The 13172-nt window shown below is 55.2% G+C and overlaps 1 protein-coding gene across 1 annotated transcript; it reads right to left on the bottom strand.

Annotated features, from left to right (window-relative positions):
* Positions 1-9928: 9928 nt before the first annotated feature.
* LOC116585755 lies at positions 9929-13172 on the bottom strand. The gene is made up of 3 exons (XM_032335016.1): positions 13169-13172; positions 12978-13056; positions 9929-12867 (listed from the first exon to the last, which is right to left on the bottom strand). Exons 1-3 carry the CDS (start codon positions 13170-13172, stop codon positions 12015-12017), a joined length of 936 nt encoding a protein of 311 aa, XP_032190907.1. The 3' UTR covers positions 9929-12014.

Below are 13172 nucleotides of genomic sequence, written 5' to 3'. Positions count from 1 at the left end.
ACTCCGAGCCCAAGACCTGGCCCCTGTGGCTCAGGAATGTGCCAGAGCACTCCCAGAGCTCACTGAAGGCCATCGTGCTCACCCGGACGGCATATCAGGGAGAGGAGATGGGTTACCCTGAACCAAACGAAGAGCCAGGACAGAGTTCAGGACAGGTGCCAAACACGGACATGCCAGGGCATCAGGACAGTGTGTGACCACCCCTGTGGACCGTGGCCCACTGGGAGATTCCTGATTGGGGCCTTGGAGAGGGCATGCTGACACCACACTGACCCCAGGAGATCAAGCTGAGGACCAAAGAAAGCCCCCACCCCACGTGACTTGGGCAGACCACCTGGGGTGGCCCCTGGTTCCGGCAGGGCACCCCAGGGGTCCAGTTTAGAGGTCCCCTCCAAGCAGCGACTACACAGTGGGCCATGTGCTACCCTGTGACACCACCTCAGCCCTGGGGCAGGCATGGTTTTGAATGATCGAATTCTGTGTGCGAGGTTGAGAGGCTGGATGGGACCCTGTCCGGGTGACTGAGGCAGCTGAAAGTCAGGCAGGGCTGGGTGTCAGCATGGGGACTAAGCAGTGTAGCTCGTTCTGCTGAGACACTCACGCAGGGTGTCCCGACCCAGTGTGGATGCCTAAGACCAGCGGAGATGTCCAGGGAGAGGCCAGTCTGTCCATGGTGTCCCTACTGCGGCCCCGGCACTGCTGCTGGCTTCTCAACCACTAGCTGCCACATATCGTGAGATTTAGGGCAGGATGACCGAGGGCCTAGTGACCTCACTTGCAGATGCTACGTTCCACAGATGTCCTCTCCAGGCCCTCAGGGGTAGGCACACGCAGACATTGGGTGCGCTGTCCTTGTTGGGGGGGGGTGGTGGGAGCGTGCAGGGCAGACTCCATTGCCCCTCACTGGGCAGGTGGGAGTTCCGCAGCCCTGGGGACACATGGGAGCTGGACACGGGATGACCTGCAGTGGCTTCGGGCACCGTGCTGAGTCATGAAGAAAAAACAAGTGGAGTACAAGACCAAGTGTGATTTACCTAAGTTTCAAATGCATGCACACAGAACAATTCAAGGTTGCAAAGACACTCAGAACTCATCGGTGGCACGTGGTGCCTGTGCGGAGGGGAAGGCGGGATTCCAGAAGAGTAGAAAAGGAGCCAAGGTGGGGACCCTGGGTGGCTTCGCTGAAGACCCTGCCTTTGGCTCAGGTCATGGTCCCGGTGTCCTGGGATTGAGGCCGCGTTGGGCTCCCTGCTTCTCCCTACCTGGCTGCTGCTCCCCCTGCTTGTGCTCTCTCTCTCTTTTTTTTTTTTATAAAGGAAAAGGAAGGAAGGTGACAGAGTAGGGATGGCATGTGGAGGGGAAAAGGCACGTCCCCAGCTCAGAAAGAAGGGGTCGTTCAGGATAGTTCAGGTCACTTAAGGTCAGTTTGGGATTTCTGTACCCAGTGACTATCGCTGCAAGGAGCGCCCTATCCATGTGTGTGTGTACACCTATGCACGTACCGCCTTATCCGCTTGTGTACACCTGTGCACGTGTGTGTGTGTGCGTGTGCGTGCACGCGCAGGGAGCCTCTGGAAGACGGTATGACCCTAGAGAAGGCTGGGGTCTTCCATACACGAGCACAGAACACTGATGCCCCCGTGCAAGGACGCCGGCTCAGGCCTGCAGCCTCCGCGGCACCACGTCGTGCAGCCACCACCTCGTTCCAATTACGGGGACCCCCTCTGAACTCCCCACTTTGACGCTGCCTAGGCGGCTGTGCGCTCCCGCTCCGAACCGCCTTTCAGACCCGAGGCCGGGCTGCCGGTTCCGGAAGCCCTGGGCCCGGGCCCCCTGCGGCTCTCGGGAACGGCAGGAATCTAGACACAGTTCCCGGGGCACCCGCAGCCCTGCCCGGTGCACGCCCACGCGTCCTCAGCGGAGGCCCCACACAAACCAAGGCTTCCCGGAACCGAGGGCGACCAATCCGTGCGCGCCCACAAGGCTAGCCGGCCCGCGGCTCCTCCCCACCAGCGGCAAGCGAGGTCGCCGCACGCACCGCCTGTAACTGAGGAAGCCGGAGGCACTGGACTCCCAGAGACGCACACTTCTCCTGCGCACGCGCGCCGGGAGCGCCCGGAGGAGAGGGTCTCGGGCTGTATGCAAATGAAGCTACTTCCTAGGTCTCGTCTGGCTGGACAAGCTGCGGGCTCATCGTCGCGGAGCGGCCAATGGGGCTCCCGGACGGCACGGTGCCCGCACCTCATTGGTGAGCGCTGCATGCCGCGGCAAGCTCCCACTATATAAGGCCTCCAGCCCGCCCGGGCTCGCGGTCGTGCGGTATTGGAGAGCGAGGAGGGAAGGTGCAAGCCGGGAAGACGGCGTGCGTCGTCCTGCAGCGCCTGCAGCCGGCCGGCGGCAGTGTGGGGGCGTCCTGCCCGACCGATGTCCAGGCCCTGCTGCGGGTGGGTCTCTCGGCTCTCGTCCATCCTTGTCCTTCCTTGTCTTTGTCCACCTGAAGTACCCGAGCCAGGGGTGGCCAAGAAGGCCAAGGAAAGCATCTCCCCCCTCGCTCACTCCCTTTGTTCCCACCTTGTGTTGGAGGCTTAACAGCCAGGAGCCCTCAGCTGGTGGCATCTTGGTCCTTCCAGGTGCCTGTGGCCGGGAACGGCTTGGCACAAGTGATTCCGGAGCGGGCACTTACTCCAGTCTCGGGCGCTCGGCTCAGTACCGCCGGTGGTCTCCCTGGCTGGGAGAAGATGGGCGCATGAGCGCCGGGAAAGGTAAGGCCGGAAAATGTGTGGGTTTCCAGGATGGTTCCTGGTGCACAGGGGCCACAACTGTTCTTAGCAGGACACAGAAACTGCGGGCGACCTACCTCTGGACTGCTGACCTCCAGCCCCAGTCGCACAGGTTTGAGCCCTTCCAGAATCTCCCAGTCACCTGGGCCTGGTACTGACCAGTTCTGGACTAGAACAAAGTCTGAGAAGTCCATAGGTGCCTGTTAGTGGAGTTTGCTGAGAAATCTCAGCAACAGGTCACCTGCCAGCCTGCAAAAGAGCGGTTTAAAAAACAAACAAAACCCAAATAGTTGTGGGGCCTTGCACCTGCCTCCTCCTGTGGTCTCCTGAGTCCCTTTCGCTCTGGCTTCTCTGGACCCTTCTGCACTCTGCAGGCAGGTCCTGGACCCAAGACTTCCTGAAGCCTTTCTGCAGACCAGTGTGTGTCTCAGCCCCTGGCCAGACGGCCCTGAGCAGGGAGGGTTTCGCTACTTGACTGTTTTCTTGCAGCAGTGGCTCCATTCTTGGCGTTTGTTCCCCAGCTGCCACTGGTCCGGCTTGTGCTGGATTTTGCCTTTGTGCCTCGTGGCGGTGTAATGAACTGTAGTTCGTTGCCGCCAGAACACTTGTGTGAGTGTTTATGCTTTGCCGAGGCACTCTGGGGTGACTCTTCCACGTGTGGTAGACGAGGCTGTCGGGGGGACACGTGAAAGCAGTGGTAGTGGCACCACACATAAACGGAACCTGTTTGCATGGTGGGTGCAGCGCCGAGAGTTCTGGGCAGGGCCATGTGCTCCTCACCAGCAGTGATCCCACTGGGTCCTCCAGCTGCCTTCCACACTAGGGTCTTGGGACCAGGGACTCTCGTTTATCGGAAATGGACTCGAATCCGCGTGGGAGGCTCTTTGGGAAGGAATCTGGTCTGGATGTGAGACACCAGGAGTCCCTGGTACACACCCACATGCACAGAATTCCAGAGGACCACGGCTTCTGACACTTCAGGCCCTCGTCAGTTTGGAGTCACAGAGGCAGTCAGACCTGTGATGCGTTCCAAGTCCCTCTACTTGGTGGGCAAGGCTCTAAGAGGTCAGGTGGGTTGGAAAGGCCCAGGGCAGGCAGACACAGGCCAGGAGAGTGCTGAGAGAGACAGCTCCTGCTAGTGCAACATGCAGAAATGTGCCACATGGGGGATGCAGATACCCAGTCATAGCATGTGGAAAAGTAGAACATGTGTGAGCTCAGAGCCTGAAGGCATCTACCTGGACAGAAGGAGAATTTATGGCCAGCTGACCATCCGGTAAACCTCCCTGAGTTAAACTCTGGAGTAAGGGATTGCTATTGTGTGTGTGTGTGTGTGTGTGTGTGTGTGTGCGCGCGCGCTTTAGTTGGGATGAAATTCATATGACCAAAGTTAATCATGTCACTTTTGAAGAATTTAAAGACAACCTATGGAATGGGAAAAATATTTGCAAACGATACTGATAAGGAGTTAAATATCCAAAACATACAAAAAACATACAACTCGGTAGTGGAAACAGAAACCAGTAAACAAACCCCCCTAATAACCCAATTAAAAAATGGACAGAGAACCCAAATCGATGTTTTTCAACAGAAGACATCCAAATGGCCAACAGACACTTGAAAAGTTCTCCACATCACTTGGCGTCAGGGAAATACAAACCCAACACGAGATACCACCTCGCACCAGTCAGAATGGCTAATATTAACAAGGCAGGAAATGACAGGTATTGGCGAGGATGCAAGAAAGGGGAAACATCTTACTCTGTTGGTGGGAACGCAAGCTGGTGCAGCCACTTTGGAAAACACTATGGAAGTTCCTCAAGACGTTGAAAATTGAGCTACCCTATGACCCAGGAATTACACTTCTGGGAATAGATCCAAAGGCAAGGAAAACAAACTGGAAAGGATATCGGCACTCCGCGTTCATAGTAGTGTTACTGAGAATAGCCGAGACATGGAAGCAGCCAAGTATCCGTGGACAGATGAATGGATAAAGACAGTGTGTATCTATACACATACACGGTGGAATAGTGTTTCACCATAAAACCCTTGGAAGTCCCACCATCCCCAGCAGGGGTGGACCTCGGGGGCATCGTGCTAAGTGAGAGAGAGAAGTCAGACAAAGATAAAGACTGTATGATCTCACTTGTATGTGGGATGGAACAACAGGAAAGCAAAGACCCCAGCTCAGAGAGAAAGGGATGGACTTGTGGTTCCCGGGGGGTTGGCAGCAAGGAGTAGGGGGGTTGGGGGGAGGGGAAGGCAGTCAAAAGGGACAGACTTAGAGTTAGGACACAAATCATCACTAGGGATGGGACGTGCCATGTGATAAGTGTAGCTAACGCCAGTGTGGGAACATAGAGGCAAGTTAGTGGCTAATAGGGCTGCTCACCAGGAGGAACATTTTCCCTTTATTATGACTTTTTTGGCTGGATCTGTAGGAGAAGGTGTGTGTGGCTGTAGGTACTGAAATCAAGCCACCGTGCTGTGAGTCTTCAACCTGCACAGGGATGGATCTTTCAGCAAGACTGGAGGAAATATTAAAATAATGAGGTGTCACAAAAGAAGAAAAGTAAGCACTTAGGGGATGGGTGGACACCGGAACCCACGGACCTTTCTGGCCAGGAGGTTCTGAAACAACCTTGCAGACCTTCCTTGTGACCTCCCTGGCCTTCCATGTCCTTGCATGTTGTTATAAAGAATTCTGGGGATGGAAGCAGCACCACGTGGCCTCATATTCTGGGCCCAGGAAGGAGGCTGCAGACTGGCCATGCAGGGGTCCTGGGGATGGCTGTCCCTCACAGCATCTTGGCTCAGCCCCCTGGAGCCTTTTCAGGAGGCCCACACATTTCAAACTCCAAGAAGCTGATGATCTGGTTCCGGCTCTGCTCTGCTCTGTAGAATCCCTCTGAGGACTGCATGCTTGGTACCGTCTGTGAGCCTCCCCATGCGAAACCGTCTGTCAGGCCCCCATGGCTACTTGGAAGTCTGGGTCCTTGAAATCTACAGCCCAGTGTCCTGCAGAGGAAACCCCAGGTGGAATGCTGTCTCCTCCAGCAGCTGCTTCTGAGTTATAAGACCAAGACATGTGGAGAGGCTGGGCCTTGGGGGCAGTCCCCTTCCCGGAGACCTTCCTAGGAGCCCGAGCTGCCAGGGAAGGCAGAGTAGTACACAGAAAACCCAGGGGTCCCACTGGATCCCAGGGGGTCCCCGACCACGATTTCCATCCCGCTCAGCTGTGTTCTCCTTCAGGATGGGGTGGCTTTCTGGCCCATGGCTGAGCCGTCAGTGCAAATGGGCCCCAGCAGTACCCTGATGCCCACTTGCAAGGTTGAGTACAACAACAATGGCCAAGGACTTGGGGCTCAGTGTGCGGTCTGCTGGGGGTCGTGTTGTTCCCCTTCTGGTGTTGTCCTACTCGGGTGTGATCCGGGCTTGGACTTGGGCTCAACCTCTTAACTGAGGGTCTCGTGCTAACGTTTTCCCTGAGATTAAGGGGTCAGAGACATGAGACCTGCTGACTGGGTCACTGTGGGGTCCCTAGATTGCTCCTGGCCCGTGTGATGCCAGAAGTCTGCCTGGAATTTGTGGGAAGGGAATTTGCTGTCTCCTGGCCTGAGGGAGGGAGGTCAGCCTCCGTGTGGGACACAGCTCCTTTTACCCCCTGTCTGGAGAAATCCTTCAAAGCCCTCGCTAGGGGCCAGACTCCAGTATCCCGCCTTTTGTGGGACAAGCCAGCCCATCTGCAGGGACAGCAGCAGGAGGCCCCTCATGTGTTTGCTTTCAAGTCTGTCAGACCATTTGGCATAACCGTGAACAAAGCAGTGGTGTGGATGCCCACATGACATGCACACATGTGGGAGAACTAGAATATTGAGTCCATGAGTCTGTCAGTTTAGGAATGTGTGCGATTTTGTCACGTGGGCTTGTCCACAGCAGACTGACATCTCTTCCTCACGGTTCTGGACGCTGGAAGTCCAACATGAAGGTGCGGGCAGACTCGGGGTCTGGGGAGAACCTGCTTCCTGGCATCTTCTCACCGGGTCTCACATGGCGGGAACGTGGAGGGAGCTCTCTGGGGTCCTTGCATGGGGCTTGGCCCTTGTGACCCAGTTGCCTCCTGCAGCCCTCACTGGCCAATACCATCCAAGGGGGGTTAGGATTCCACAGGGGGGTTTTGGGAGACAGAAATTGTGATATATATGAATACTTGTATGTTCATATACCCATATCTATATGTTTGTATGTATTTCTAAGTGGTCAGATGGACGCCACTAAGTGCTACTCATGGAGCCCAAGGAGGTGGCCAGGAGCATGGCACAGGGGACAGGGGACGAGGGCATTGAAAATCTCCTGTGATAGAGATGGCCGAAGGGTGAGCCAGCCCCCGACACCCTGGTACCCAGAACTGATTCAGAGCTCCAGACAGGGAGCCCCCAGGAATGAGGGGTGAAGGGGCAGGAGACCCTGTGGGTCTGTGCCTCACCACCCCATGGCTGCCACAGTCAGCGCTCTGACACGGGCTAGGTGTCCCACAGGTCACCTCCATTCTGCATGATCCAGATTTGGCGTCAGCCCCCTCTCTGCTCCGGGGCACAGCTCCACTCTGGACACCTGTCTCGGGGAGCAGGTCTTCAGGGGACTACAACTCTTGTCTGACTGCAAATTGGAGGTGCCCATATCCCTGTCTGGGCCTTCATCCTTTGCTAGAGTGCCTCCCCAGATTCCAGGAGGACACTTGTGAACAGTTACCAATTTCTTAGATAAGAAAATATGTGACAGGACACGCAAGAACAGCCAGGTCGATAGGCCCATGGACTGGGTCGGGGAGCATGGTCTGTGGCCTCAGGGGGCACTCCCTCCCCACACGGGGAACTGCTTGAACCCCCCACTACTGGAGTTCCTATGGGGGCCCCAGGGGATGGGGGCAGGATGGCAAGTTCCCGGCTTCTGGTCCGGGCTCCATCTTCTGTGTGACCAGCACTCACCCAGGAGCCTGCCCAGAGTCACTGGCTTAAAACAAGGGTCGCTGCCATGACCAGGAAATTCCTGGGCATGTAGGAGCTCGGTGCCCTCACTGCCCCGTGCAGCAGACCCATGTAGCTCCTTCATGGCTAGTGTGTGATTTTATTTTTCTATTACTTGTGGTCACTGTGCCAAGGGTTCCCCAGGCCTCATGGGGCTTGGAAATAGAGCCCTGGGCACAGCAGTCTCAGCCTGTCCCAGGCAGGTCTGTGCTGTCCCAGGTCCCGTGGGACCACACAGGCAGAGGGGGCCATTGCCCAAGGGCCCCGGAGACTGTAACACATTAATGCTTAGTCTGGTGTGGGACATGCCTTTTGTCTAGAAGACTGTATTGGTCAGGGTTCTAAGAAACAGAGCCCATAGGATGTGTGTGTGTGTGTGTGTGTATCGTAAATATAAATATAGAAACATTATGTTTATATATACTTAAAAATAAATATATATACTATAAATGTATATAAAATATAAGAAATCTATATATAAATAGACAGATTTATTTTATTTTAAGGATTGGCAATGCAGTTGGGGACGGGCTGGCTGAAGTCTTCAGTGCAGACTCATTGGCTCGAGCCCCACGGAGGAGCTGATGTTATGACTTCAATCCAAAGGCCACCTGGAGGCAGAGTTCCCTCTTTCTCAGGAAACCCAAGTTTTTGTTCTCACGACCTTCAACCGATTGGGTGAGGCCCACCCACATTATGGAGGGTAATCTGCTTGACTCAGAATCTACTGATTTTGTTGTTAGTCTAAAAAAATATATATAAATGAATTTAGCAGCAATATCTAGACTGGTATTGGGCTAAATATCCAGACACCATGTCTTGGCCAAGCTGACACATAAGATTAACCATCACAAGGGGTCAGGGAGGTTAAATGACCTCAGTTGTCAGAAGGTTGGAAAGAGGACAGAAGGGGCCTCAACCAAGGTCTCTGCCCAGGCTTCCATTGTTTCTCCATTAAAACAAAGCAAACAAGTAAATTAAAAAAAAAATGCAGAAGGAAAGACCTAGATTTGGAGAGATGAGCCTCGACGGGCCTCGGTCTGGATGGACCAGGAGCCCAGAAATGAAGCAGAGGTCTCTGGCGTGTCCCTGCAGGGGCTGTTGCTGCTCCAAGGACAGAGGTGCCCAGGTCACTTCCAGGACCCCCTCCCACGTGCCCAGGCCCACCAGACCCTGCTGTGCTCACTGGGAGGGAGGGCCAGACCCAACCTGGCATGGCAAATGGGGGGCAAGTATTCCTGGCAGGAGCCCAGGTCTGCCATTTGTCTGGAGGAGCTTTGTCCTGGAGGGGGCACTGCCCTTCCTTCCCCTTCTCTGGTAGCCCCTACGGGGTCATTCTCCACCGTGTGTGTGTGTGTGTGTGTGTGTGTGTGTGTATGCAGAGCTTAGTGGAATGCAAGGTTTTCTGTCCCAGCCCCCAAACCCCATCCTGCCGTCCTGAGCTCCACCCTGCCCCACCCTGGTGGTCTCCTGGAGACCCACCTGCACCCAGCACCCCCTCCCCCATGCCACTCCGCAGACCAGCCACTGAGGACCTGGCCCCCAACAAGTGGCCACTCCCTACCCTGGCTTCATCCTCACCACTGTCCCAGGTGAGGGCCTCTGAGAGCCAGACTGGGGCCATCCCAGTCCTGGTGTGCCTGGCCATCTGCCCTCGAACTTCCCAGGGAGGGACAGGGAGGATAGGAAGACTCAGAGGATGGGATACAGGTGCTCAGGCTTCTCTGGGGTCTGGGTCCCCATCACACACCCACCTGCGCAGAGGAGCCCTCAGGCTTATGGTCAATTAGGATGAGGGTGGGGCATTTGGTTCCTTCATGCATAGAGCCTGTCTGATTTGCCAGGAGCACGGACATGGTCAGGGGAGGCTGCAAGATTCAGGAAGGGTTATTTTATAGCTGATGACTTGCCCAAGCAGTGGCAACAAGACAGCTTTTGTCAGAGCTCCTACTGGCCCACCTAAGCTCTTGCAAAGCTCTCTTATGCTCTACCCCCTCCTGGCTGACTTTGGGGTCCTCTCCTTTAGGTGTGTGCCCAGGTGCCAGCAGCAAGGCCTTCCCTGACCTCCCCCCTGAAAATCACCTACTCCCGCATCCACTCTGCATTTTTATAGCATTTAACACGACTAATAAATAACAAATTTAACTCAGTTATTGAAATTCCCACTTACAGACTAAGGGTAGGGCTTAAAATATTTTGTCCTGTTTTGTTTGCTGCTCTGTCCTTGAAGAGCAGAGTGCTGCCTTGAAGAGGCTTAATGCATGAATGAGTAAGACGTCAGAGCCTTAGGTGATATTGGTCACATCCACCTAGTTTACAGATGAAGACCCAGAAAGACCAAGGGGTTTTCCTGAAGTCACATTCTCAAGGTCAGCTCAGGACTCACGATTAATGGACCCTCTGCAGGAAAAGACCCAGCTTCATCCCTTTGGCCACACACAGGGTGTGGACACAGACCTTCAAGATGGGGTTATCTCTGCCCAGAGCCAACCCCAAGCCCAGCCCCCATCCACCACCCTTCCAGGTCTTGGAAAAGTGGGGACAATGCCAGCATCTTTTCTGAGTTGTACTCGAAGCTGCTTTGTGAGGACTCTGGGATGATGTTCACAGGGTGTGGCTTTGGGCCAGGTTCCCTGGGCAGGGGGCATCATAACACTCAGAGGCTGGAACCATCTGGATTGGAAACCCTGCATCTCACATTCATAGGAGGGGCTGGAGAAGGAAAACTATGCCATTGCTCGGCTTTCTGGCTAAGGATAAAAAGACAAGCTACCCATAGATAATAGACTTGTATTGGGATAGATGAGCTAACTTTCTGTCAGGGAGAACAAAATTATTCCTAAAGGATGAACTGGACAAACCATCTTTTGTACCTTGGTCAGCCACTTTTTGGAACCCAGGCCAGTGCCTATCTGCTCAGCTGCTCCTGCCTGAATAAATTCTCCCAGGCTCATCCAGCTGAAAACCAGCAGAGGGCAGGTTGACTGCCTCAGAGGCCACCCAATGATACATACACACACACACACACACACACACACACACACTCAGCATGGTGCTCCCTTCTCTGGGACCCAAGGTTGATTTGTCTAAACAGTTTTGTTTTTAATACTAGCCATGCGCTCGTAGGAAATGCAATATGATCGAACATGACATGAACATTATTACCATGGCTGTACAATTTACATTATGATGATGCCAACAGTGACATTAAAGTGGGACAAATGTACATAGTAGGTGTTTGAGGAATCAGGACGTGGTAGGAAGCTAGAAATAATACCATATCAATGTAGATATTAGTTTCAGGGCTCTGTTCTAAATAACTGGAAACCAGAAGGCAGCTTTTCATTTCCTGCCTAGAGAAGGGAATTATGCAAATCAGGTCTCATAACTAACTGAACAGGAAAACCCTACACTGAGTGCCCAGGGAGGGAGTTTTTAATTCCTGACAAGACCCTGGGGGCTGCTGGATGGGATTGTGCACAGGGCAGTGAAATGGAGCAGAAGTTCTCAAGCCAGGAAAGGTCTAAGTTCCCTCAGCCATCCTTGCCTGGGCTTTCCCTGAAGACCTTTGGGGTGGGAAGTACAGAGGCATAAATCATAATCTGCCTCCTGCTCATCTCCCAGGCAGTGGGGGCTGAGAGAGGGGGTGTGTGAAGTCAGCCAGCAGTAGGGACTGGACAAGCAGAGTGACCCTCCACCACATGGCCTCCAATGGAGCATGCACCTGTGTCCAGAAGAGGCTGCAGGTACAGAAATATCCGGAAGGGTTTTGGTGTAGAATAAAAATAGCTACTTGTTGACAGAAGGGAAAGGGAAGGGTGTTCTAGCAAAAAAGACCAGCATGGGCATGTGTCCAAGTATTTGCTTCATAAATAGCAACACACTGGGGTCCCACCATCCAGGCACCAGGGGAACCCTACATCAGCTGCGACTCTCCCTCTGGTGATGCAAGCCCTCCCATCATCCCCATTCCTGGTTACCAAGGAATGTCTGCCAGACTCCCTGCTGCGGGTCATTGGAACTCACAGGTCCTCAAGCATGCTGTTAGTACACACAGCCATGCCCCACCACCCCTTGACCCTGTGAGCCAGCTATCCTAGTCCAAGACAGACCCCTTGAAACCGCAGAGATGGCACAGATGTCCTGGCAGAGATAGCGGTTGCTCGGACTCCCTTGTCTCTCCGCACCTGGTTCAGGATGGATGCAGTCAGAACGGGCCCCAGACCTCCCCTCCAGCTTGCTGGCAGTTGGACAAACTGCAGCTTTGCTTTGATGGACCAGTCCCACGCCTGGCCCCGCTGGACCTTGCTACCTGTTTGTAGGACCTAATGGAACCTAATGTAGGACCTAATGGAACCTCAAGAAGGAAGCCTGTGTGCAGGGGACTCCGGGAGGCCCAGGCGTCGTTCCTTCCCACCCAGAATTCCTTTGAGTTCTGTATTCCAAAGTCTGCGACAGGTCCCGAGTCATTGTGACTTTTGTTTGCCAGCACACCCGCACGTCCGTTTGCCAACCAGGTGGGTTGACTTTCCGGACTTGCGGCCGGGAACGCGGTCACCGTGTTGCTCCCGAGCCCGTGCACTGGCTCGTCGGTGATTTGCGGCGGGCTGCTGCGGGAAAGTCCGAGAAAGACGCGGACCCTCAGCGGGGGAGGGTGATCTGCTGCGGGACAGTGCGAGAAAGACGCGGACCCTCTGGGGGGGAGGGTGATCTGCTGCGGGACAGTCCGAGAAAGACGCAGACCCTCTGGGGGGGAGGGTGATCTGCTGCGGGACAGTCCGAGAAAGACACGGACCTTCTGGGGCGGGGGAGGGTGATCTGCTGAGGGACAGTGCGAGAAAGACGCGGACCCTCTGGGGGGGAGGGTGATCTGCTGCGGGACAGTCCGAGAAAGACGCGGACCCTCTGCGGGGGAAGGTGATCTGATGCGGGACAGTCCAAGAAAGACGCGGACCCTCTGGGGGGGGGGTGATCTGCTGCGGGACAGACCAAGAAAGACGCGGACCCTCTGGGCGGGGGGAGGGTGATCTGCTGCGGGACAGTCCGAGAAAGACGCGGACCCTCTGGGCGGGGGGAGGGTGATCTGCTGCGGGACAGACCGAAAAAGACGCGGACCCTCTGGGCGGGGGGAGGGTGATCTGCTGCGGGACAGTCCGAGAAAGACACGGACCCTCTGGGGCCCTCGGGAAATGAAACATCAACATCGCAGGAGGCGAGAAGGCGGCCGACGATATCCAAGAGCGGGACACCTCATGCGAGGCTCTCGACTCCAGGGAAACACCAGGGCGTGCAAGGACGGGGTCGCGGGGGGACGGGCCCCAGAGGCACCGACGCAAGCGCTGGGTGTCGCAGGCAACTGACGCAT

Source organism: Mustela erminea, chromosome 3 (genome assembly GCF_009829155.1).
Source record: "Mustela erminea isolate mMusErm1 chromosome 3, mMusErm1.Pri, whole genome shotgun sequence".
NCBI lineage: Eukaryota > Metazoa > Chordata > Mammalia > Carnivora > Mustelidae > Mustela > Mustela erminea.
Note: the sequence above shows the minus strand (reverse complement) of the source record. Positions and strands in the feature narration are given on the sequence as shown.

Bases quoted from the DNA above. Each gene is read 5' to 3' on its own strand.
- LOC116585755 (XM_032335016.1), bottom strand. The intron at 12,868-12,977 runs GTCCGTGTCTTT...CCCGCCCAGAGG, and splicing joins TTTCCCGAGGGCCCCAGAGG to GTCCGCGTCTTTCTCGGACT.